A 24,634-nucleotide genomic window follows, 5' to 3' on the forward strand; every position below is an offset into this window, starting at 1 on the left:
AATGTGAGTTGTACTTTCACTATTATAATTTTGCACATTATCCTTAGGTAGGTCTTACAGAGAGAAAAAGGGAGGATGATGAATCTGAGGGATAAATTGCTGTTTATATTTGAATTTTCATATTTAAGATGGGGGTCCATGCGCCTCCTTTGGTTACACCAGGCCTAAAATGTTTTGTTTTGACCCAGAGGAGTTTTTACTCAGATGAAAGAATGAAGCTGTCTATTCGAAATTGGAACACATTCTTCGGAATTTATAGCCTTTCATTTTATTTATTTGCAGGAACCAAGTGAGTGTGATTGGGAGAAGCCGTCATGACGACGGAGATTAGTGTCGGTCCAAGGTGGGACCCTATTACTCAGCAGGAGGTTATTGAAGACTATGAATGTGACGGGGGAAACTCATCATCTAGATTGTTTGAACGATCTCGTATTAAAGCTCTTGCAGGTACATTTTATCCCTCTTAGTGGTTCCTTAAATTCTGAAACTGAGAAACTATAACTAAAGAACATTAATTTGTCTATAACTTATGCTTTTCTTTTCATTTTTGGGACCTTTTCGCTTTATGAAAAAAAAAAAATTGCTGCAGCATTACAAAAAAGAAGGCAGATAGGGAGTCCTGCCGAAGAGTTATATTCAAGTACATTATTATGTGATAGCCTAATATGCTTCAGAATATTCTATTTTGGCTGCATTATTTTAAATTAACTGTTATAATTCCGCTTGGAATTTTTATCCTTTAAAGTTTTAAGAATTAAAAGGTAACGAAATAGGTTTAAGAAGGTTAATATTTCTAGCAATTTTGTAACGTACATGACATACATGTCTAGTAACTTCGCCAACTTTGGAAGGGGGCTGGAGCAATGCACAAAAAGGCACTTGACGGGTTGAGCCCCTGTCAAATTGGCTGAGAGTTTTAAAGAATCTATTAATATTATTTTCAATATGCTGGAATATTATTAAAGTTAAAATGATGAGTACCAGCCCCCTTTTCAGAAAAATGAAGGACCCGTAGGGTGAAGAGAAAGAATAGGAAGATGCTTTTGCAGCCCAATGGAGAGAAAGAATAGGAAGATGGCCTTAAAAAATGCACCTTTCTGTCCCTTCTACCCCCTTCTCCACTAAAATGCCTGTGACCCCCATCCCTCTAAAGGTTGAATCCGTGTATATGTGTATATTAGCGCAGGACAATTGCTATTCTGTTATAATTGTTGCTTTTGCACAGTGGCGGATCCAGAGGGGGGGAGAGGGAGGTGCCCCCCCCCTAACGTAGTCTAAAGTAGTGTAATTTACTTAATTAACGCGAGTTTGCGTTAATCAAACTTGCTCCTAACGTAAGTTTATCGGATCAACCTATTTTGCACCCCCCCCCCCCCAAAAAAAAAACAAACAAAAACAATCCTGGATCCACCCCTGCTTTTGCAGCCCAACCTGAAAAAAGCTACAATATAAGAGGAAATTACAACAAGCTTACCAGAAATTTGTATCACTATTTTGTCTTATTTTTCATCAATTGAGAAAACAATGTTTTTAATTTAGAAGAAGTTCCATGACTGAAGTCGTTTCTAGATTTTTGTATTTAAGACAAAATTTGAAAGGGAAGTTGGTGTTGAGATAAGGGTCTTGGAGTTAAGCTTCATGCTCTGGCGTTTTGAGGATGTGGGCTTCCACTTGCGGTTTACTGATTTCTAGATATGTTTCAATTGGATCCATTTTGTTGGCTTGCTCATAAGCATATTGACTGTTGAGACTATTCTATATACAGTGTTCATATAGGATACTTTGTGGATAAGTGTCAAGAAGGATTATTAGTGAACTTAAATTCAGCTTTTTTAATTGACAGTGTCAGATTAAGCTTTGAAAAAGTATTTATTGTGAAGAAATGAATCCTCTTCGTATGGAAAACATTGATTCAAGTTTGCCCATTGAATTATTTAGTGTTGCAGATGCTTATAGAGATGTTGCTAAACTGGTCAGTGAGAGCCATCCTAAGGATTCCACCAAGTTAGTTATTCAGAAACCAAGAACTGGCTATGCCCGTTTGTGTTCTTTTGAAAAACCCGAACATGCTACAAGTATTACTGAACCTATAAATAAATTGTATCGAAATTATTTGACTCAAATCGATCATTTACTAACCGAAGAAAACAAGATATCCGAAGAAGAAATTGTGAGACTTTCCAATCTTCAGAACACTTTGGCATCGTCTAGCACAGATTTAAATTGCATTGATCCAGCAATACTAGCCCCACATTTCGATAAAGTTCATGTCGTTACAAGAAACTTCCGACGGAGGCCGAGCCGTGAAGTAAATGACTTCACTGCAGAGAAGCAAGATGAACAAAAACACACGGCTATTGTGGATGAAATAGTAGAGGACGGTCAATCGGAAGTTGTGTTTGAGTATGTTCTTCCAGACTGTAGAAACTCTGCTATTCCCCCAGAAGATATTTCAAGTCACGCCTTTGTGTTAGAAAAGAATTATAACTTAAACAGCAACGCCTTAAATGATAAACTTACGGATAATAAATTAGCCCAGCAGAAAAAGTACGATTTTATTGATTCGATAGTTTTTAAGCAAAGCGAAATTCCCGTATGCTTTTCAGAAATCTCAGTAAGTGCTGACTTAAATGAGCCTTCTCCCCAGGGAGACTATTCGCGGGAAGAAGACATAGTTCAAAATAATATGAAAATTGATAGTTTTCATGATTTATCGGAACCTGTTATCGACCCTTTGTTGAATTTTCCTCCTTCTAAAAACATTGAGTTTACTTCTTATAATGTGAAAACCCAAGTAAAAACTCCATACTTATCTTTTATTGATAGCTGTAGTGAATCCGAGGCCTTCCTCAGTGACGCAGGATATATGGAACTTGAATCGGGATTTAAATTTACTAGTGAGGAAACAGAGGAAATAGAAAAAATTGGTGTTGGATCCAATAACCCTTCGGTATCGGATAATACTATACCATTAAATTGTAAAGGTGAACGTCAAGAGGTTAATAATGCTACACTCGTTGCTAATGATTCTGTAGGAAATGATTCAATATTATGTACGTCAGTAGAAAATGTGGCCAAGAAAAAGGAAGTCGAAAATGCGTTGAATGTCAGTAAAATTCAAAACCCAGAATTTGTTGCTTGTGACATAGAGGAAGCAAATTCAAAATCAGAAAACTCTTTTGCTGGCTTTGCAGTGTCTGATAGCCTAGAACCTTCAGAATTATTTTCCAGTAACAAATATATTGCGAAGGCTATGCCTTTTGGACAAAATAAAAATGTGGGTGTGTCGACAATTAGCAAAAATCCTGATCCAAAGGACAAAATCAAGCTTAGAAAGCGATCTGCCGGAAAAAAATCGAGACTTCAGCGCTGTGACGCTGTCGAGTCTTCAAATGATAGCACAGAAACTTTAATGGAAGACGAATCACCTATTATAAGAAGGAAGCTCGATGTTAGAAATATGCTAAAGCAGGAGCCTCTATTTCGACTGTCAACTTACGAAGAACGATTTTCAAATACCGAAAGCACACCCTCCGATGAGTCAGTCCCGCATGTATCCACTGATACTAAAAAATTAAAATCTCGGCTCCGTCAGCGACATACTTTTCAAGAGTCTTCTAATGCTTTAGTGCCTATACCTGCTAATTGTGGAAGTAAGTCATCTGTGACGAGTTTGACTGAAATCCCTGTTTCCAAGCCGATATCTCAGTCTTTACATCAGAAACAAACTTCCAAAAATTTTACTGTAGAAACAGTCCCAGTGTTTTCAATCGATACTTATATAAACCGATGTTCTATAGTTGACTTTAAACGAAAGAATAGCGAGACGGACAAGCAAAGTTTAGAATTGATCAATAACAATTTGGTGCATCCTACAAATGAAGCTGGAAGAAGCGTTGCTCTTAAAAACATTTCAAAATTGCAAGATGCACGACCTAATCAATACCGATCGCCTATGAATAGCAAATCGTCTTTGGTGTCTAATTTGAATTCAAAAGGCAGATCAAGCATTGATAATGATGTAATCAACGGCACAATTGAATTTGAGCCAAAACTTAGGAAACACGGTTCTGAAATAATTAAAAGAAGAAAAAGCTTGAATTATTTCGAAACGATTCATAAACCTGAAATTATGAGATCTAGAGATTTGCTTAAGAACTTTCAGGAAAATGACGACAAGAAGGAAAAATTAAAATATGAGACAATACTTCTCCAAGGAAAAGACAAGAATATGGGTACCTTATTTCAGAAGAATACAAACAATCCCGACGTCGAATTTTACGAGAATTTTTTGCATGTTTTGAGAGGTAAATAACTCAATTTTCAATAGGTCTTTTAGTGTTGATTATGTATACAAATAGGAACTCTTTTAGCGAAATTTGATAACGTAACGTATTGATAAAAAGATAAAAAAAAATCCTTGGGAAAGTAGAGTACATGGATAGCGCAATTGAGAGAAATAAAAAAAATCCAAACTTTGAATTTTGCTAAAAAAATTGCATATTTTGACAAGTAATTAAATTTTACGATTCAGTAGACTTTGTTGTGTCAATTCTATTAAAGCAACATGTATTTTCTTAGCAAAGTTAAAGAACATATTAAGCTCTTTATAAAATATTTAAATCTATTGTTTTGAAGAAAGTGGGTAAAGGTTAAGACCAGGCAATTGAAGAAAACGTTCCCAAAAATTACTTTAAAACAATCATAAATACGTATTTATCTCGTTCCTAAAGGCGAATTTCTTCACTCTACCCACTCCCCCCGGACGGTTAAATATGCAGCCAACTATATATTCCGTTATTTTTTACAACAGCGAAGCGCAAACGCTAACATTTTACAATGGGGAGCGCTGCTCTATCAGCGAAGAAAAGAGTAGCGCTATTGCAAAAATGTTATACTAAATGCAAAAGATCTAAATGAAAACATGCTTTAGTTTGAAACTCTGCACTATCTCTGGAATGGATTGGACTTTCGAGTCCAATATTCCTGCGAATGTCAGGAAAAATAGGACCGCAATGTTTGACTTGGAGAAGGCATCAAAGGCGGTTTTGGGCAAGAAAAATTTATAAAAATTTTCGGACGGGGACTTCAAATTTTATGTTTGTGGAATGGATGAGGGGGCATGACAAAAAAAATATTCTCCAATCTGTCTAAAAAAAAAAAAATCTCCAATCTGTCTAAAAAAAAAAAAACACTATTATCCCCTGTGGGACTTTCTCCACAGTGAAGTAGTGAAGTAAATCGAAAGACATTATTTGTCCCCAGACTGTCAAAGTGGCGCATTGTTAATATGTCGGCAACAGCTTGGGGGGGGGGGGGTTGACGCTTAGAGAGTATTGGGAAAGGGGACTTCCCAATTTTGGGGAGGGTAGGCCTAATAGAGGGCTTAAACAGTTTTTGTCGAAAATTGTTGACTCGTCCTAAAAAGAGCCAATAGTTACTATGGAAAGCTTGAAATTTATATTTGTAAATTCCTGGGTCAAGGGGACGCTTATGCACATAAAAAACAATTTCATTTCTCCCGAAAAATGGTCATAGCTTTTTTTTACAGGTCAGGACTCATATTTTTTGTTCAGTGAAAGGAATTATTTAACTTATTTAACTAACAGTGCGAATGACTCCCTGTTTAAGGGGGTGGTAGTTCTACTCTCATCTGTGGCAGTTTTTGTTCGTTTTATCACGTTTGGCTTGTATATTCATTGTACTTTTTGTTCGTTTTAGGTTTCATTTATTTATCGATAGTAGTAAGTTCTATGTGCTTCTTTATTTTAGTTTTCGTTTCTTTTGGCTTTAACTTATTTACTCATAATAACTTCTGTTGGTTTGAAATTTGATTTATTATGCGACTTTTTCTCTCGTTTTAGGTTTTAAAATGACTACTAATTTTGGAAAACTTTTTTAAATTAAAATTTCAGAAAAAAAGATTCTTTACTTTAAATTAATTAAGATAAAAAAAGGTACTTATTTATTATCCGATGAACTCGCGAGAAGAACCGCATATAGAATGTCAATGAGACTAAGGAAAAACAAGTTTCCTCAGCATGGTGAGGTATTGCTCACTCTGTGAAAGATATTTAAACTTCATTTTTTGGGGGTTAAAGGGGGGAAAAATGGTACCTAGGTTAGATTACGTGTTTAATATATGCTATGCTTTACCCCCCCCCCCCCTCCCCTAATGTGCAAATATATAGCCCAAATTTGTTCATAAACCATATTTTCATCCTATTTTGTTTTATTTCACTAGCATTAACGAAATTTCACTTCTCGCGTGTTTATCGGCTACTAAATAAGTACAAAAAAAAAAAAAAAATGAACGCGTAATTAAATAAGTGAATTTTAACAATTTTGACGATGACTCTGAAGTGCAAAGGTAAAGCAGAAGTGCAAAGGTAAAGCAGAATGGAAGTGCAAAGGTAAAGCAGAAGAGAAATTTTTGGCGAGGTGGGATGGAATATAAGTTGATGGTCTCAGCCTTTTTAATTGCTGACTTGGATTCAACCAACCCAGTTTCCGTGCTTCCTTTAAACTTTTTTCATTTGAAAACCTCCGATTTGGATCCTGGCACCGTCAAGAAGAAGAGAGAAGAAAAAGGGATTCGAGAGAGTCATACACTACGTTTTATTCGACGATCCAAGACTCGAGAGGAAACGTTAGTATGAAATCGGCCATGGCTTATTAGGGTTCATCCAAACTAATGTTTTGTTTTAATTCCTTCTTGACTCTGTTCAAATTTCTTTGTTAATTCCTAACTGTGTTCTATATTCTAGATGAGCGTGAAAGTGTCCAAAAGAAAACTTTTCAGAAATGGGTCAACTCTCACCTTATTCGTGTAAACAGCAAAATTGCGGACCTATATTCAGACTTGAGAGATGGAAAAAACCTTATTAAACTACTGGAGGTGCTATCCGGTGAAAGATTGGTAAGTTATTTATTTTTCTGGTGTAGGTGAATTTTAATTTATGATCAGATTTCACGAGATTCTTAAGTGTTTTTTTTTTATCGTTTTTTCACATTAAAAACAGGATTCTGTTTCTTTTTTGAAGTAAACGGGGAAAAATTCTCTGGTAATGTTTAACAGTTCTTTTTTCCAATTTAGGCAAGTTAATCTGTGGATAAAGAAAACAACAGAAGTGTGCAGTAATTGCTCAAGAGTGCAGTAATTGAAATGGGCAAACCGCTTTTCAAATATTTGAAATAAATTTCCATCAAGTGAACGAAATAAATGTCCGCTAAAATCATTATTTTGAAAAATCTGAATTGTTCTTACAATTTCCGTGGATTATTGCAAGCATTCACATTTGGTAAGCATTCAACACACAGCATACTAGCATGGTAAGCATGAACGAGTCAGCGTAAGAGTGCTGACTTAGTAAAGAGGCATTTACCTTCCATTTACTGTTTTTTTCTCTCGACTGCTTCGTATGGAAGGCGTGGCCGTTGAAACGTAGGAGGACGCTCATTCGATCAAAATGTCTAGTGCCTTTCAAGGACTAAAAATGGTCGGAGGGTAACTATTTCCCCTTCAGTCTCCCTTTGCCCCCGAGAATCCGCGGGACCCCCATAGTATCGAATAAAAGTTTGAGGTAGCCATTTTATTCGGTATTATCGAAAGATCTGATAAGTATGTTTCTGAGGTTGCCATAACTCCTACTGCCTTAAGGGCAATGAGCTTGAATTATGTCATATTATTGATTATTCACAGATAGGTTTTAGTAGAAAAGGGGGCATGCTTGGTCTTGGTTGTCTGATCACCTTGGAACTCTTAGAGATTCTTTTCCAGGCCAAGATGTTCCAGAGCTTCCTAAGGTTGTACATCTGAAATGACACGCGTATCTGAGCATCAAAAGACTTTATCTGCGCCTGAGTTTTTAAGATATGTTCTCTGCAATATCTCAGGATAGGCCTGTGGGATCATAGTTGAAGCTTTAAAGGTGGTTTGAGGGGGTTCAAATGGACCTCTAATTTTAGATTAGGGGGAGGGGGAAGCAGTAAATTGAAAGATACTGTATGTATCCACGTTATCATAATAGCATTTCTGCAATATCTTGGGAACGGCTGAGGGAAGGGATGGAGTTGCAACTTTGAGGGAGGCTTTAGGGCTAGGCAAGGGCCTTCAAGTTTTGAGTTTAGGGGAAGGGGGCTAAAATGTTTCGCGTCGGATCTACTTAAGCACTTTTGCACTATGAGCCTCTATGGGGCCTATTAAAACCTATTTACAGTTAAGTAGCGAGATAAATAAGAAGACACTGTTGCCAGGTTATCAAGATATCGGATCTGCAATATCTCAGAGCGATTTTGAGGATCCAAGTTCAAACTTTCAAGGAGCCTTGGGGGAGAGGCACAAATAGAACTTGATTTCTGAATTTGGAGGAGGGGCGGATTTGTGCTTAACCTTCTTCTCTCCAATAAGAGTTTATGCAATTTAAACCTCTATATAACTAGAATTTATTCACGTGGAGTAGCAAAATAAATCAAAAGACATTATGTGTACCCAAGGTATCAAAATAGCATATTCGTAATATCTACAGAATATCAGGAATGGATTAGGTGATAGAGTTAAAACTTTCAGGAGTGTTGGGGGCCGAATGGACTTCATATTATGGATGGAGGGAGGGAGTAGGGTGGCAGGGGGTTATTTTCTTTGTCTCCAATCCATATTAACGGTTTGCGCTGTAAGGGTCTTTTGGACTATATGCTATAAGCTAAATAAGAATATATGCACCTCACCATTCCCTGAAAGTTTTACCTTAATACTCTTAGCATTAGGAAGAGTAGTAGTGGTAATAAGAGCATTAGGAGTAGTAGTAGTGATATCAACAGTAGTATCAGTAGTAGTAGTATTCACATAATATCTGTTTTAACATCTTAGTTGAAAAGGCACTGGTTAGTTCAACATCTTCTCAACATGCCCTAATGGTTTCAATTCAATACTTTATGCCGTTTGTGAGATATTTCTGATACGCCTTTTTGACAGCTCGCATACACATACTGTGTTTCGATTTAATTCAATATTCCCCTCAACATTTCCTAAAATTTTTCCTTAATACCCTTGGCTTTAGTAGTAGTAGTAGCCTAGTGGTAGTTATAGCAGTACGAATAGTAGTAGCAAATATGCCTGTAGTATCTTTTGGTTTGCTCAGCATCCCTCTCAACATGCTCTAAAAGTTTTAATTTAATACTTAAATTGCTTTTGGGATATAACTGTTATGCCCTTTTGATAAGCTGCATCGACACAGGGTGTTTTGATTTAGTTCAGCACCCTCTCTCAACATTCCCTGAAAATTTCAGTTTCATACCTTTAGCTTGAGTAGTAGTAGCAATAGTCGAAATATTAGCAGTAGAAGTAGTAGTAGCAAGTGCATAGTGCCTTTTGGTTAGTTCAAGATCCTCTCAACATGCCCTGTAGTAGTATAAATAGTAGTTCTAGTTGTAATACTTGTTGTAGTACGTTCACTGAAGGTTTTACCTTAATATCCTTAGCCTTAGTAGTAATAGAAGTAGTAGTATGCACATAGTGCCTTTTGGTTAGTTCAATATCCCCCCTCATCATGCCCTAAAAGTTTCAGCTCAATATTCTAAGCTGTTCCTGGGATATTGCTGATGCACCCTTTTGACAACCTACATGCACATAGTTTTTTTTTCTGACTTGGTTCAACATCCCCTAATATTCTCTAAAATTTTTACCTTAATACAGTTATACTTTGAAGTAGTGGAAGCCGTTGTAATAATAATAGCAGTAATAGTAGTAGCAGTGTTGTGTAATGATAATAGCAGTATAAGTGGTAGTAGTAGTAGCTGGCACATAGTGCCTTTGATTAGTCGAACATCCCCCTCAACATGCCCTGTAAGTTTTGACTTAATATTCCAAGAGGTTCCTTGAGATATTGCTGATGCACCCTTTTGACAACCTGTGTTCACATAGTGATTTCGTCCAACATCCCTCTAAACCTTCCCTGAGATTTTCACTTTAATATCATTAGCCTTGGTAATAGTAACAGTAGGAGTAGTAGTATTATTATTACTGTTGTTATTATAATTCGTAGTAGTATGGACATATTGCCTTTTAGTCAGTTGTACATCTCCCCTCATCATGCCCTAGAACTTTATACTTAATTCCTTAAGTCGTTCCTGAGATACTGACAACCTGCATCCATATAGTGTTTTGATTTAGTTCAATACTTCCCTCGACATTTCCTGAAAGCTTCACCTTAATAGCCTACCCTTAGTCATTTTGGAAACCCAGGATCAAACATGCCCTTCTTTCCAAAAAGCAAATCCTATACGTAAACAATTGGCAAATTGCTTAAGTTACAGCCCTTGGCTGCGGGGGATCATGTCATCCCCAGAGGCATAGTTATTGCTACAAAAGACAGTAGACATAGCAATTTCCTTTCAAGTCAGCCATTAAACATCTCTGTGATTTTTCAGCACTGCACTAGCGGAGACTAAAAAAGTAAAATAAATAAAAAGATGCAGTAGGAGAATAATAAAAAAGGAGACACACCACTGCTTCTTATGCGACTGCCTCTTATGCGGAAAAGTGATTTTCCTTGTTGGTCAAGACAAGGGACTGTAATTTTCTTAAATGGGGCTTTTCGCTATTGTAATTCCAATGATGCAGTTGCCGTTTTAATCCATTGCCATGTTTGTGGGGTTTCAGGTAATTTTCCGAAAGTCATACAAATACGCTTTCGTAACGAACTTTTATCAGTAGGATTGACCAAAATAATGGCCTAGTTACCATTCCTGAATCAGGGGTCATCACTTATACGGTTTTCAATGCAAGTTCTATAAACTCACTACCTTTCCTGGCGGCACTCCCAATCCCAATACAGCCTACCCCTTTCCACAGGGATCGGCCGCAGTCACTTTTTGTCACTATTTCTGTCATTTTGTTACTAAAGTCACTTTTTTCGACGTTTCGGACCTAATTTTTTTGGTTAAACAGTTTGTTATAGTTGAATGTCGACTATAAAAAAGGTAAAATTCATAAAAAAGATAAGTCTTTTTTTGATAGTGTGGACTGTATTTCAAGACGCACAATGTATATGGCGGTAATAAACGTGGTTAGTGTGTGTGTGTTAAAATCTAGGCTTTTGCAGATAAGATGATAGATTGAATTAGTTCTACCTTACCATAACTGCCTATGGTTCTTTTCAGGCCCTTGGTTTACTTAGCATCCATTCTTGCCTGGTTGCTTAGCAAATGGAAAGTTAGGCCAAGATTCCTTCTGTATGTTTTCAGTGTTAGCCAGTTTCTTTGACTTTAGACCATTTCCTGCAAAAGGCATGCATGCAGGTCTGAGGACGTCAAAATGTAAGATAAAATTCGTGTTTTCATTGTACTGGCACGTTAACAAATTGAGAGGTAGTAGTCAATCCGGACTTGTCCCAGTTAAAGATAGGAATGGGGTGGCAATTAGCGACAAGGAAAAAGCTATAGCGAGATGGGCCGAACATTTTGAGAACTTGCTTAACCGAGATAAAGTTGCAGGAAAAAATATAGAGGAAAATGAAAAAGTTTGTGATCCTTTGGATGTGAAGGAAGATTTGTTTTGTGAGGAGGAGTTAGCAACAGTACTAAAAGGATTAAAGAATAATAAGGCTCCGGGTGCTGATAGGGTAGTAAATGAGTTTCTTAAATATGGTGGCTCTGAGGTCAGAAATAGGTTAATGAAGGTTATGAATATGATTTTTGAAAAAGGGGAAGTACCTAACGATTTTAGGAAAACCTTAATTAAGCAACTTTATAAGAAAGGCGATAAAAGTGAGCGTGGTAATTATCGAGACATTAGTCTGGTTTCTGTAGGTAGCAAATTGCTTAGTAATATGATACTTTTTAGACTGAGAGATGCCGTAGACAAAGTTTTAAGAGAAGAGCAGTGCGGTTTTATAAAAGTTAGAGGATGTGTTCACCAAATTTGCACTCTTAGGTTAATAATTGAGAAGTGCCTAAGTTTTCAAACACCTTTGGTCCTTAGTTTTATAGATTATGAGCAAGCGTTCAATTCTGTTGATAGAAGAGCTTTAGCAAAGGTCTTATTTTTCTATGGTATGCCAGACAAAAACATTAAAGTGATTAGTGCTACGTACAAGAATAACATTACTGCGACTAAGTTAGGAAATGATGTTCGTAGATGGTTCGATATCAAATCAGGAGTAAAGAACGATCGCGTTCTTTCCCCGTTTATATGGATTATTTTGAAGGACTTTGTTTTAAGGAGCACAGGAAAAGCAATGGGAGACCACGGAATCAAATGGGGAGGAAAAAGTCTCCTGGACTTAGATTATGCTGATGATTTAAGCATCCTAGATGAAAGTGTGAACAAAATGAATGAAGTTTTAGAGGTTTTGCGAGTTCAGGGTGCTAGATGGGATTTGAAAATTAATGTTAAGAAGACTAAGTCACTAAGGCTAGGAATAAGTAGCACTTACCTTGGTAGTATTATTAGTAAAGATGGTGGGAGCAGTGAAGATGTTAAAAATAGAATAGCCAAGGCTCAGGGTGTTTTTTCACAGTTAAAAAAAGTCTGGAAGAATATGAAGATAAGTCTGCAAACCAAGATTAGAATATTAGAAGCTGCAGTGATGACATTGGTCAAATATGGCTCTGTAGTAAGGGTTCTCCAAAAAGTGTATAAATATTGGTTAGATTTTTTCCAGAGAAATTGCTTAAAGATTGTTCTGGGTACCCAGCTGATTAACCATACTTCAAAAAACAGGCTATGCAACAAATTAGTGTCAATACCGCTCTCTAGGCCTATAATGAAAGAAAGGTTGAGGTGGCTAGGGCATGTTGTGCGGATGAAGGATGACAGATTGCCGAAGATTGTTCTTTTCGGCCAACTATCTAGGGCTAAACGGAAGGCAGGTCGTCCCCGTCTGGGGTGGGAGGACGTCATAAAGAAAGATTTAAAGGAAATGGGGACTTCGTGGGTGGGTGTAAAAAGGGAGGCTTTGAATAGATTGGGGTGGAGGAGGAGCGTGCGTAGCTGTGTTGGCCTCAGGCGGCTTGGTGCTGCGATGAGTTGTTAGTAGTAGTAGTAGTAGTATTTGTATTAGCTTTATATGTTTTCGAATTCCATCCTAAAACCCATTCTTATACCAGGTCGCTGTAAGATAATGGGCAAGACAAAATTTTTAGAAAGCTGGCTCAGTAGGGAAGACGGTGCTGGGCATAAAGTGAAAGAGTGAGTGACAAAAGGGAGTGACAGCTCGTTCTATTGTAAAGTTTGCAAAAAGACACTCAGGTGCCAGAAAGGGTTCCAGGCCCTTCTTCAGCATGCAGCTGCACAAGATCACAAAAAGAATGCTTCTGTCATATTAAACCAGCGTCAGTTGAGACTCGCTGCATTAGCTCCAACCGGCAACCACCCAAACTCACAGAGTGATGATAGCGTACCATAAAAGAATCTGGAAATGCTCTGCAAGCGAGATGCAGCGTCAAGGACGGAGATAGTTCGGCTTTTAAAGAGTATTGCTAGTTCTTTTGCTGCAGCTTAGTGTGATCATATTGCCGAAGTGTTCCGAACAATGTTCCCTGATGCTGTGCCAGAAGGCTTGTCGTTAAGTGCTAAAAAAAAATGACATGCTTGTCGAAGGAGGCTGTTTATCCGTACTTTTGAGAAATTCTAGTTGAAGACATCCAGAAATCTGACATTGTGCTGGAATATGATGAAACAACGAACAATGGTGGGGTAGAAGAGCTCCAAATAAGAGTTCGATACTGGTCAAAAGAGCGGAAACAAGTGGCTAGTTGCCAATTTCGGACATATTATATGGGACATGTAACCAGTGAAGATCCAGAAAATCCTGCAGAGTATTGAAGATGCAGAACTTTCATTTGAGAGATTGCTGATGCTTGCAAGTGATGGCCCAGTGTCAATAAGAAAGTGTGGCCCATCATAGACTCAGAAAAGAGAAAAAGGTATTCAAAAGGCCTATTGAATATGGGAACCTGCAATATTCATGCATTGAATAATGCGTTCCTGAAAGGGCTGCAAGAACTCGGGGAGGAGTGCTCTGATATGATTATTGCTATTTGCCATTTTTACACAGGATGACCGACTCGTTCTGACGATTTCAACCAGTGCCAACGGAAAGTTAAAGTTCCTCAGCGTAAGTTTATGAAACACGTCTCCACAAGATGGCTCACCATAGGGGAAGCAGCAAGCCACTTGATGGAACAGTGGCCTGCATTGATTGAATATTCTTGCCCACGAATGCTAGAATTCGTGCCAAAGAAAACTTGTCTGGAGTACCTGATGTCAAATGCAAAATATTTGAAAATTGTAAAATGGCTAAAACAGCAAACAATGAAAGCCGAAATTGAGTTTATTGTAAGCTCTGCAGTAACTTTCGCCGCTTTTACCGGTGTATTTCAACAACAGGAGCCGTTAATTCCTGGGGTACACTTTGAGCTGAGACGGTTATGCACAGTTCTTTTGGGGCAGATTGTGCTGGCTTTTGATGTCAATCTCCGGATCTTCGATGGTTTTGAAGGCTTAGTTCGTATTGCAGATCTTTACCTACAGCAACCCTTATGTAATGATTGCTGCCCTGGATTCTTAGATTCTGGATTCTTAGATTGAATTCGTTATTCTGAAAGACAGGAATTTTTTTTTCTGAGAATTAGAAAGCATATCAAAGCTGCTGTACAGTACCTGCTGACAAAACGCCCTGTGAACAACGAGTTTTGCTGAAGCCTTGCCAGCGTAGGGCCTCCCTGTCCAGATTACCAAAGTGCGAGTTGCAGTGATAGCGTCCACATCGCGAGAGAACTTCCATTTGAGAGGGACATCGAGCAAGTCCAGGGAGAATGATTCTTATTACAGTCAGATCCTGTGCCGCCACCCACGGAGAGTACTCGAATCGACAGCTATAGGCAAAAGATCCTGGAACTGAAGACGCCATCTGGTGAAACCAAATATCAGACCTTAGGTCGGATCGTCTGGCCAGCTCTGTCGCTCTGTCATGGAAGTGCAGACGTAGAGAGAGGATTTTCTCGGTCTGCTCTGCTAATGATTAGCCTTCAAGCGTGTACAGTAGAGCGGACACTGAATGCTAAGGCTTTTGGTGTGGATGAGCTCCGCGACTATGAGAACAGACCAGTATGTACTGATCACAAAGAAGCTGATTATTCACGGCATTACCGCCTCTGAAACTAAAAAGCTCAATATATCGTTTTTCGATTTTAAATCAAATTTCTATTTCAGAATTTTCACTCGATGGTTTTTTGGTACCCTTTTGACTGAAATTTTTTTTTTTTTTGGGGGGGGGGGGTCCCTTAAAATGACAGGAACGCCACTTTGCTATGGCCAAATCTGTAGCAAAAAAAGGTATTAGAACTTTTATTTTTGAATGAGCCTTTTTCCTTTTTTCTACGACTAATAACTCGATACGATCACCTCTGAAAAAATAAAAATAAAAAGACAAAACAAATCAACAAATAAACACGCATCTCTGATTTTCTGAGATTGACCGTGTAATTTTTCATTAAGATCATTAACTCTTTTGGGGATGGTTCCCCCTTTTCTTTTAAATTGGAGCGAAATTTCTCAAACTTGTAAATTTTGGTGGATAACTTTAAACTTTATCGATTTAATATATTCAGAATCACCTGAAAATTCTATTCTTTTGTACATATATACACACGCACACACACACACACACACACATATATATATATATATATATATATATATATATATATATATATATATATATATATATATATATATATAGTGTATATATATATATATATATATATATATATATATATATATATATATATATATATATATATATATATATATATATATATATATATATATATATATGATATATATATATAGATACATATACATATATATATATATATATATATATATATATATATATATATATATATATATATACGTATATATATATATATATATATATATATATATATATATATATATATATATGATATATATACATGATATATACATATATATATACATACATATACATACATACATATATATATACATATATATATATATATATATATATATATATATATATATATATATATATATATATATATATATATATATATATATATATATATATATATATATATATATATATATATATATATATATATATATATATATATATATATATATATATATATATATATATATATATATATATATATATATATATATATATATATATATATATATATATATATATTGCTATCAAAACTCCTTTGTTTAGGGTTTACTTGCTATTTGCTCGAGTCGCTCCTTTCTTACAGTTCTTTATCACGAAATGTTTGATGTTACTTTTCCATTAAGATGTCCGAAGTATGTTTTGAATGATCATAAATGAAATGACCGCTTGTCCTCTAATTGCAGAAGTTCTTTCCTAAATCGCGTGCCAACATGATGTCATTCTTTAGCCTTAGTACTTGATTCTGGTATCTTGATTCTGGAAACAATTGGATAAATACCAAAAGCTATGGAGTAAACAATCAATTTGTACTTGAGTCTTTCTTCTGTTTTCCGTCTTTTAGGTTGTAGGTCTAACATTAGTAGAAACTTGAATTCTAATATTTCATAACCATAGAAAGTGTAATTAAAAATAGATCCAACAATCACTCCTCTATATGTCCTGGTGACTTGAATTGAGGACCCCCCCCCCTCTTTTCATCTGCCACGGATTTTGGTTGGATTCTGATGCCAAAAGGCGTATCTAGGACACTTGATCCTACTTTACTCTGAGTTTGGCTGACACGAGGATCCCTTGTGGTAAGTACCTTGATAAAAAGAATTTAGGGACTCTCCTGTCATCCCGTCAGAGGTTAGACTATTCCAGGACACCCCAAAAATACGATGATTTCTGGGCCCTAGCTTCACGTGCATACACAGTTTCAGGAGAAGTCGCTGAACAAAAATGGAATCGGGTAGACTTAGTTGTAATTTTTGTTCGTTATTGTTGCTGCACAAAACGCTACTTAGCAATCAACTTAGTGTAAAAACAATTTTTTTAAATGAACAAGTTGCATTCTAAAAGTGATTTCTTTATACATAAGTTTCAGGTGTTAGTTTTATTTGAACTACATTCCCCAAATTGAATAGTTGTCAATTGAATAGAAAGTCGCAGCTTCGTGAAATAATTTATTTATTGAAGCTTATTTTGTGCTCTTTTGTAGCCACGCCCAACTAAAGGTAAAATGCGAATTCACTGCCTGGAAAATGTTGATAAAGCACTACAGTTTCTCCGCGAGCAAAGAGTTCATTTGGAAAATATGGGCTCCCATGACATCGTTGATGGTAGTTCCCGACTTACCCTTGGTCTCATCTGGACAATCATTCTACGGTTCCAGGTTTGTTCTTGATTCTTTCACCTATTTTAAATTTCTTACAGAACGCAAAAAAGGCTGCTCTTAGAGCACTACTTACCTTAGATCTGTATTAAAGTGCAAAATCTGTGTTTCGAATCTATTCTGTTTGTTAAAATCAAAGAATTATTTACGAATGTACGCATATGATGAGCACAGTAGGTCATGTCGGTAATGCACGGTATCGACTTCAGACTGTTTCGAGGGTACCCACCAGCTTTATTGAGGGTAAATGTGAAGCGATCGGAGCAGTGATATTTGAGAGTCTTTCTTGGTGTCTGGGCCAACTACCGTTACGTATGGTAGTTTGTTGGTTGCTATGATTTTCGACATACCCATTATGCCATAAATTTTCCTATTGGAAATAAGTTCTTTTTTTTTGTTACACTTATCAAACTTTTTCACTTGAATTGCCTTGAAGTTACTTTGTATAGTAAAGGGAAAAACACATGTATTATAAGTTGAAAAGTACGATATACCCTGGTTATCCAAGGAATAAAACAAAAGAATGTATTTTGAAAGCCAAAAAAGTTTGGGTTGACTGATTTACTTATTCCTTACTTTGATTTGTATATTTTTGTTGTCAAAAAGGGGAATATAAATAAATTATCAGCCAAAATTCTCATCAAAACGATTTCAGCTCTTTTTGTATGTATCATGTACCTTACCAGGGATTAAATGAATAATCATGGGTTTGTTTTCTTTCCAGTATTTCAGTGGTAGTAGAAATTTTTCCTAGTTTACGTGGGCAGAACTTGTTCTATAACGCTGACGCATGGCAGCCCATATTCCATCAGGATCTTGATCGAATGCCAATTTTTTTTGCTATAATCATTTATTTAATTTCTTGCTCGTTTCCCTTTTTTTTAAATTACTAATGTTAGAACAAATTTGTGACGTAACGTGTGGGACTGAATGTTCCAGTCTCATCCCCTGCGCAATTGAGGTTAATATGACTAATTCTCTGTATTTCACTAAAAAAAACCTCATTATATTTCGGACTGTACATGACATATAACTATTTTTTTGTATGTCAATTTTCAACAATATTAAAGCTATAGGAAATTGTTTTTTTAAAGAATGCATTCCTAAATGCCTAAATTTGTGTTTTTTTTATAGTTTATTTAAGAATGGTTAGTACTGGGACGCAATAAATGTGACGTATTAAATGGGAATTAAAGGGAAAAACATAACAGGTGATGATTTGAAGATCCAGATTTTTGACTTTTTGCTGTAATAAATCATTGAAAATTCACGTCAGTGCAATTGTGTTAATTTTTATGTTTGAATAAAGCCATCCATTCATTTCTCCAAGGGTGTGCAAAACATTTAAATTTGTTGAATGTGATTTTTTTCTTTTTTTTGCGGAAAGCGTTGTAGTATTTAGAGAAACTCAGAAAGCTAAAAATCGAGTTTTGCTCGGTCTTTGTCTTCAAACTTGAGAAAGACTCAATTTTTATCCGTTACTGCAATGAGGAAACAACAATATGAATCAGTTCCATTTTTATTGGACAAATATACATTGTATATAGGTACAGCATTTTAAGTGGACAAATTTCGGTTAGACTTATTCTAAAATAGCTTCTAAAGTAGTACAGGAAATCCATTGTTTGGGGCAATAGCTCGATCACGCCTGGTTCAGCTTCTAAATTTGTAGGTTTTATCGATAGAAGCGCGAGGTAACGTTTTCTAAGTCTTAATTTTAGACATTATTTGACTAAACATTTGAAATCATTTGTTATATCTTTTTATCGTGGCTTTTTTAGTTTTCTTTTGGTTTAAGTATCTTTTCTTCTGTCTTTTTCACAAAATTTAATTGACATGCTTAATTTTTTCCCAAGTTTTCTACTGCTTGCTTGCATTCACTATCATTGCTATACTCTGTCAGTTGAGGACATGGATAATTCAACGCTCTCTTTGTTGCAGTCATTAATGAGAGTTGGAAAGAATATTCTTGATTTTCTATAAAAAGAGTATGATGTTAAGAAAACCTTAAAAGAGACACTACTTGTTTTAGTATTCTGTAATCCTAACGAACCATGAGAGTATGAAGCCGAGGGAGTGCCCACTTTCAGAAATCACGTATACCATTTGGGGCATGCCAAGCGTGGTGGAACCGTGCCAATCGTGGCGGAACTTCGTTTTCACACGGGGCGTTCTGAGATGTACGTCAGGTGGTCGAAATTAGGCGCCACTTCTTATGAAGCAAATCTTGAGCTAAGGGGCATCTATCATCTTTATTATTTCAACCACTACCTTCATGCAAACACAGCTGTCAATAAAGTGGTATTTACTGAGCACATTTCAGGTGGAACGCTTTCAGTTTGGTTCAGCAAACTGTGACCATTTTGAGCAATACCCTTTCAACTTCAAACGCAATGATTTCGTAGCTAACGGGAACAACCCATGTGTAGTTTCTATTCGTTTTGAATTGTAATGTCGCCTTTTTCTTTCATTTGAAAAAAAAGATGCTTTAAAAAAATTAGTTCTAAAAAAGACTAGTTTCATCTAATGGTCACCTAGTTCCTCTGACCTAGACCTAGTTCCTCTGACCTGGACCTAGTTCCTCTGATGGTGTTAGACTTGTTTCGCTCCTCCTTTTTCTTTTTTTTTAAAGTGATTGTTTCCCTTAGAGATTGTTTCTCGATCGATTGAAGTAAAAGAAATTCGGAACTTTTTCTTGGATCAGAATTGGACTGAGAAAGTTTTACTGATTCACAAAACAAGAGTCCATCAAGTTGTATTTTTGAAATAAAAGAAAATTGTACTCCGGGTTCCTGTCTATTCTGCAAATAAATTTTTACTGGTGCTTTCAGAAATTCTCTGATTGAAGATGCGTTAGTATTCTTACAATATTTATAATCAGTTCCTAATGCGCCTATTGATGAGCTCAACCATGAGGTTACAAATTTTTGTAACACAAAATTCAGGATTTTCTATGTCGTTTAAGGACTAATTAGGGAATGGTCATTTCTGTTAGTATTTAAGACTGAATTATTATTTTAACCTTAAATTTTTTTTTTTTGAATTTGCTGACACTTATTGTATAGTCCTGTTATGTACTATTGGAAAACTTCAATTTTCGAAGTATTAACGAAACTACTGTGATACTTAATTTTATCTGCTTTTTATGACATTTTAGAGGGATTTGAACCCTATATATAATTGAAATTATGGATAATGACTAACTTGGTCTATTCATGGGATTCTAAGCCCCAGAAAATGTTAATAGCTATTTCATGTTCCCCCCATTAACGTTACTATTTACAATTTCTATGAGACTCTCTTCACCAGCTTCAAATTCGGCCACCAAGTCTTCTATCTCGCCTTCAAATTCCATCACAGCCAGTGGTCTGAATTACTCTTTTAATGATTTTCTTCAAATCGTTTTTTCTCTCTTTTTTAATTTTTAATGTTGCTGCTGTAACTGAGCGAGTTTTTTGTTTCCTTTGATTCTTAATCTGCTCTTTTTCCTCCTATTTCTTACTTGTCGTGTCTTCTGTCTGTCTCTTCCTCCTTTGTAATTTCTCTTCCTATTTCCTATTTCTTCCTCACTTTTATTTTTTTCATTATATGGTAGTCAATGATTTTTATATTTCGGCCTCCAATTGCCTCGAGAGGGGATTTATGATGTTTCTAAATGCTGTTTAGTGTAACAGTGATAAAACAGATAAAAAGCAATATTGAAACCTTGATCAAATATGAGGGGAAATGAAGTACTCGGAAAGAGGAAATTTATCATTTTTTTGATGTTAGAAATCAGAAAAATAAACAAAATCAAATAAGAGCCGTTGTTATTGAAATTAATATAAAGCGTGACTTAACTGAAGACCACCAAAAGTAACTTATGTGAGAGGAAAGTTATGGCATCCCCCACTCCCCAAATGAGTTTAAATAAAAAATGCATTCAATTTGGTTATGTGTGGGGATTGGGGCTTCGAAGTGAAATCTAAATTGTCGTCGTAATTTGGGGAAATCTTGCCATATTTTCTGTATAATATGCAAAAATGGATCGAAACACAAAACAGCCAGAATCACTTACAAGACATAGAAATTTGAAAATTTATTTTAGCTCTATAATATTTCAAATTTTTAAATTTTGGCATTAAAAAAAAAAATTTTAAAACGTGCTATTGCACGACAGCACGTTTTTCCTCAAAATTAGCAACCACTTTTTATCTCAGATTTATATAAGGTGTAAAATGATTGCTGGATAAGGGATTTAGTTGCCCTTACTTGTCACTAATATGTTTTTCCCTTTTTTCTAAGATTCAAGATATTATGATTGAGCAAACGGACAATCAAGAAACGAGAAGTGCAAAGGACGCTCTTCTTCTTTGGTGTCAAATGAAAACTGCCGGCTATCATAACGTCAATGTCCGTAATTTTACTACTTCTTGGAGGGATGGATTGGCTTTCAACGCACTTATTCACAAACACAGGCCAGACTTGATCCAGTATGATAAACTGTCAAAAACTAACGCAATTTACAACCTGAATAATGCGTTTAATGTAGCTGAATCCAAATTGGGCATAACTAAGTTGTTAGATGCAGAAGGTAAGCTATTCTTTTGGTAATACTGTTTTTTTTTTTACATTAATCCTTCAATTGCAGTTCTATTACAGGAAGGATCGTATTGACAAAATAAATAAATAGTAGGCCTAAGTAAGCAATTTAAATAAAAAAAAAAAAACAAGAATATGAACTACTACAGGTCTTTGAATTTCTATAATATTTTCAAAAACAGTGAAACTGGATGATTTAAAGACAGGTAAAAATTTATTAAAGTGAAAAAATTATCAACTGTTCATTTCTGATGAATTTTGTTATTTTCGGGCAAAATTTTGCTATCTCCCCCCTCCCGGAATTCCTTATGTCTTCTTGCTTAATCTCTGGCTTGCAACGGTCACCTCGTTTTCCTGCTTTATGCTTTGATAATTTATCCAAAATGTCTTACTGCAACAAAATCTCTATATTTGCAAATCTTGGTTTCTCTATAATAATTCTATCAAGGCTCTAAAACTTTAAGATCTATCTCATACAATTAGTAGGATGCTTACATTCTCTTAGTCGCCCGTGCTTGATGCACGTGCTTTCACTTTACAAGATTTGTCCTGAAACTAGGGATTGAGGAACTTTTGTAAGATCTCTTAGATTTTTGAGATTGCAAGATTTCCCAGGATTCTCAGAATTTCTGAATTTATTCTTGACTTCAGCAAGAAATCGAGATTTAGGGACAGATTGTCGTAATAAAAAACCAATACATATCGATTGAAATTCTTTTTGCCTAATATGCAAGTGTTTGTGTAATTTTGTACCTGATCGAGAGTTTAGCAAGGCTTATTATTAAGACTCTTCTGTTTTGTTAATCAAACTTATTTGCTAATGCATAACAATAAATAACATTAGATACGAATGCTCATAGAGTGAATGCTCAAATCCTGCATACGCCCTGCAGAGAAGTAATGCCTTAGTAGTTGGGTGACCACAACTGAGCTATTAAATTTCAATAAAAAAAAGAAATGAAAAATGTATATTAAAATGCTGTATACTTTTGACACGCAGGTCATCAGATCGAAAGTTATTCTGACGTCCACCATGAAGAAAGTTCTGCACCGACGAGCCATAGGGATGATCCTTATGTCTCACGAATACATTCCCCAAGAATAGCTCATTCAGGATGATAACGATTGAAGTAATATGGCAGACAGAACTAAAAACTTAAACAATAATTTTTATTTGGTTGAACTATAGTTTAACACCATACTAAATTTGATCGAAGTCGTCTGTTTGCCTGAAAATAGAAATGATAACCAAAAAAAAAAAAAAAATCTCTAACAATTTTTAAATATTGGTTGGGCCAGAAATTAAAAAATATGAACTTTAAATGTAAACGAAGGTTTAAAACAGCATTTCAAACTCTAAAACAAGTGAAAACGAAAAATGAAATTCAAAACTTCGAAATACAAATCCGTTCATAGTTACTTCTTATATGACAAAATTTCCAAGTTTTATTTTTATTCTTTGATTTTTTTTTTCATCTTCAAGGTCAAAATCTATCAACAGTTTTCTCCAAAAAGGTTTCAAATTATTAGATAATTAAAAAAAAAAGAATCATTAGTAGCAACTTTACTCTAGCTTACGACAGCGCAATAGGTTTTTTGATTTGTACTACCAAGTTTTTCTTAGGATCGCCAGAAACAGGCTTTTAGTGCTTGGTCCTTAAAATGATCTGAGTGCAATTCAGACTTTAGATTAGCCCCGTCAATAATTTCTTTAGTTCCGATGTTTAACTATTAATGTAGCCTCTGCAACTCGTAGTCAACGCAGTTATGTTGACATAGACTGATGTGATTCCATTTAACTTCATCGTATTGAACGAGTAATATTAAAACTCGAGGGGACTCTCATGTCTTTTTAAGAGTTGAATTCGATTGGAGCGCAGCCTGCCACCCCTTTGATACCCTAGTGCCCCTTGACTTTCTAAAGAGCATTTTCTCTCAAGTGTTTCCCCATAGCCTCATCAAAGAAATTAGTTTCAAACTAATAAACATTAAAATCAACATTGGAACCTAACTTAAAATGAACACAATCTACCACAACTAAATGCTTATCATCAAATGGATTGTTTTTTATATATGATGAGCTTGAAAATTGCGCCCGCAAATCCCTGGGCTAACCACACTCTGATGCAGAAAAAAGGGAACACAATTTGGCCGTAACAATTCGTGACGCCCTAAAATAGGCCTATTTTTTCTGATTATTCTTGCTTGAAAATTACAGGGCTTGTAAAAACTCGGCCAAGATAACCGTAATGAGAATAACAACATTTTAAAGGAGTTTATATCTTTTTATGGCAGAAAATCTGATTTATTTTATTGTCTTGAAATTACACAACATGTAGACAGCGAAAAGAGGATCTCAATGGGGACAATGCAATATTAATTTTTTTTTGATTGTACGAGTATCAATTTGTTACGCCTAAAATGGACTCGAAAAGCTTTACTTGCGACCGGCTTGAAACTCAAGGGCAGACTGAGCGGATAGGACCTTAAGAAAAATAAAAATTCCGAAAAGGATTGGCTGTCGTGGTATCCAAAAATAGGTGCAATGTTCCCTCTGATTAACTTGAAACTCGTGGGGTGTGTAAACTTGGCAAAGGAGACCTCTATGAAAGAATCTGTTGGATCGATTAGTGAGGCCAAAAATAGGCCCAGTATTTTCTTATCTCCGACCTCCGAC

The 24,634-nt window shown here is 35.8% G+C and overlaps 1 protein-coding gene across 6 annotated transcripts in view; it reads left to right on the plus strand.

Moving 5' to 3' along the window:
- beta-Spec (spectrin beta chain) overlaps positions 1 to 24,634 on the plus strand; it is a 172,627-nt gene that overhangs the window by 38,182 nt on the left and 109,811 nt on the right. For all 6 annotated transcript variants that reach the window (XM_089092294.1, XM_089092290.1, XM_089092293.1 and 3 more), the window contains exons 2-5: positions 283 to 447; positions 6,768 to 6,919; positions 17,203 to 17,376; positions 21,661 to 21,949. In XM_089092294.1, coding sequence (XP_088948420.1) covers positions 315 to 447; positions 6,768 to 6,919; positions 17,203 to 17,376; positions 21,661 to 21,949 — 748 coding nt within the window. In that variant the 5' untranslated portion in view covers positions 283 to 314. The remainder of the gene's footprint in view (positions 1 to 282; positions 448 to 6,767; positions 6,920 to 17,202; positions 17,377 to 21,660; positions 21,950 to 24,634) is intronic.

The sequence above is a fragment of the Artemia sp. Qi Xiang Cuo genome, chromosome 7 (assembly GCF_049724085.1).
Source record: "Artemia sp. Qi Xiang Cuo chromosome 7, ASM4972408v1, whole genome shotgun sequence".
Classification (NCBI taxonomy): Eukaryota; Metazoa; Arthropoda; class Branchiopoda; order Anostraca; family Artemiidae; genus Artemia; species Artemia sp. Qi Xiang Cuo.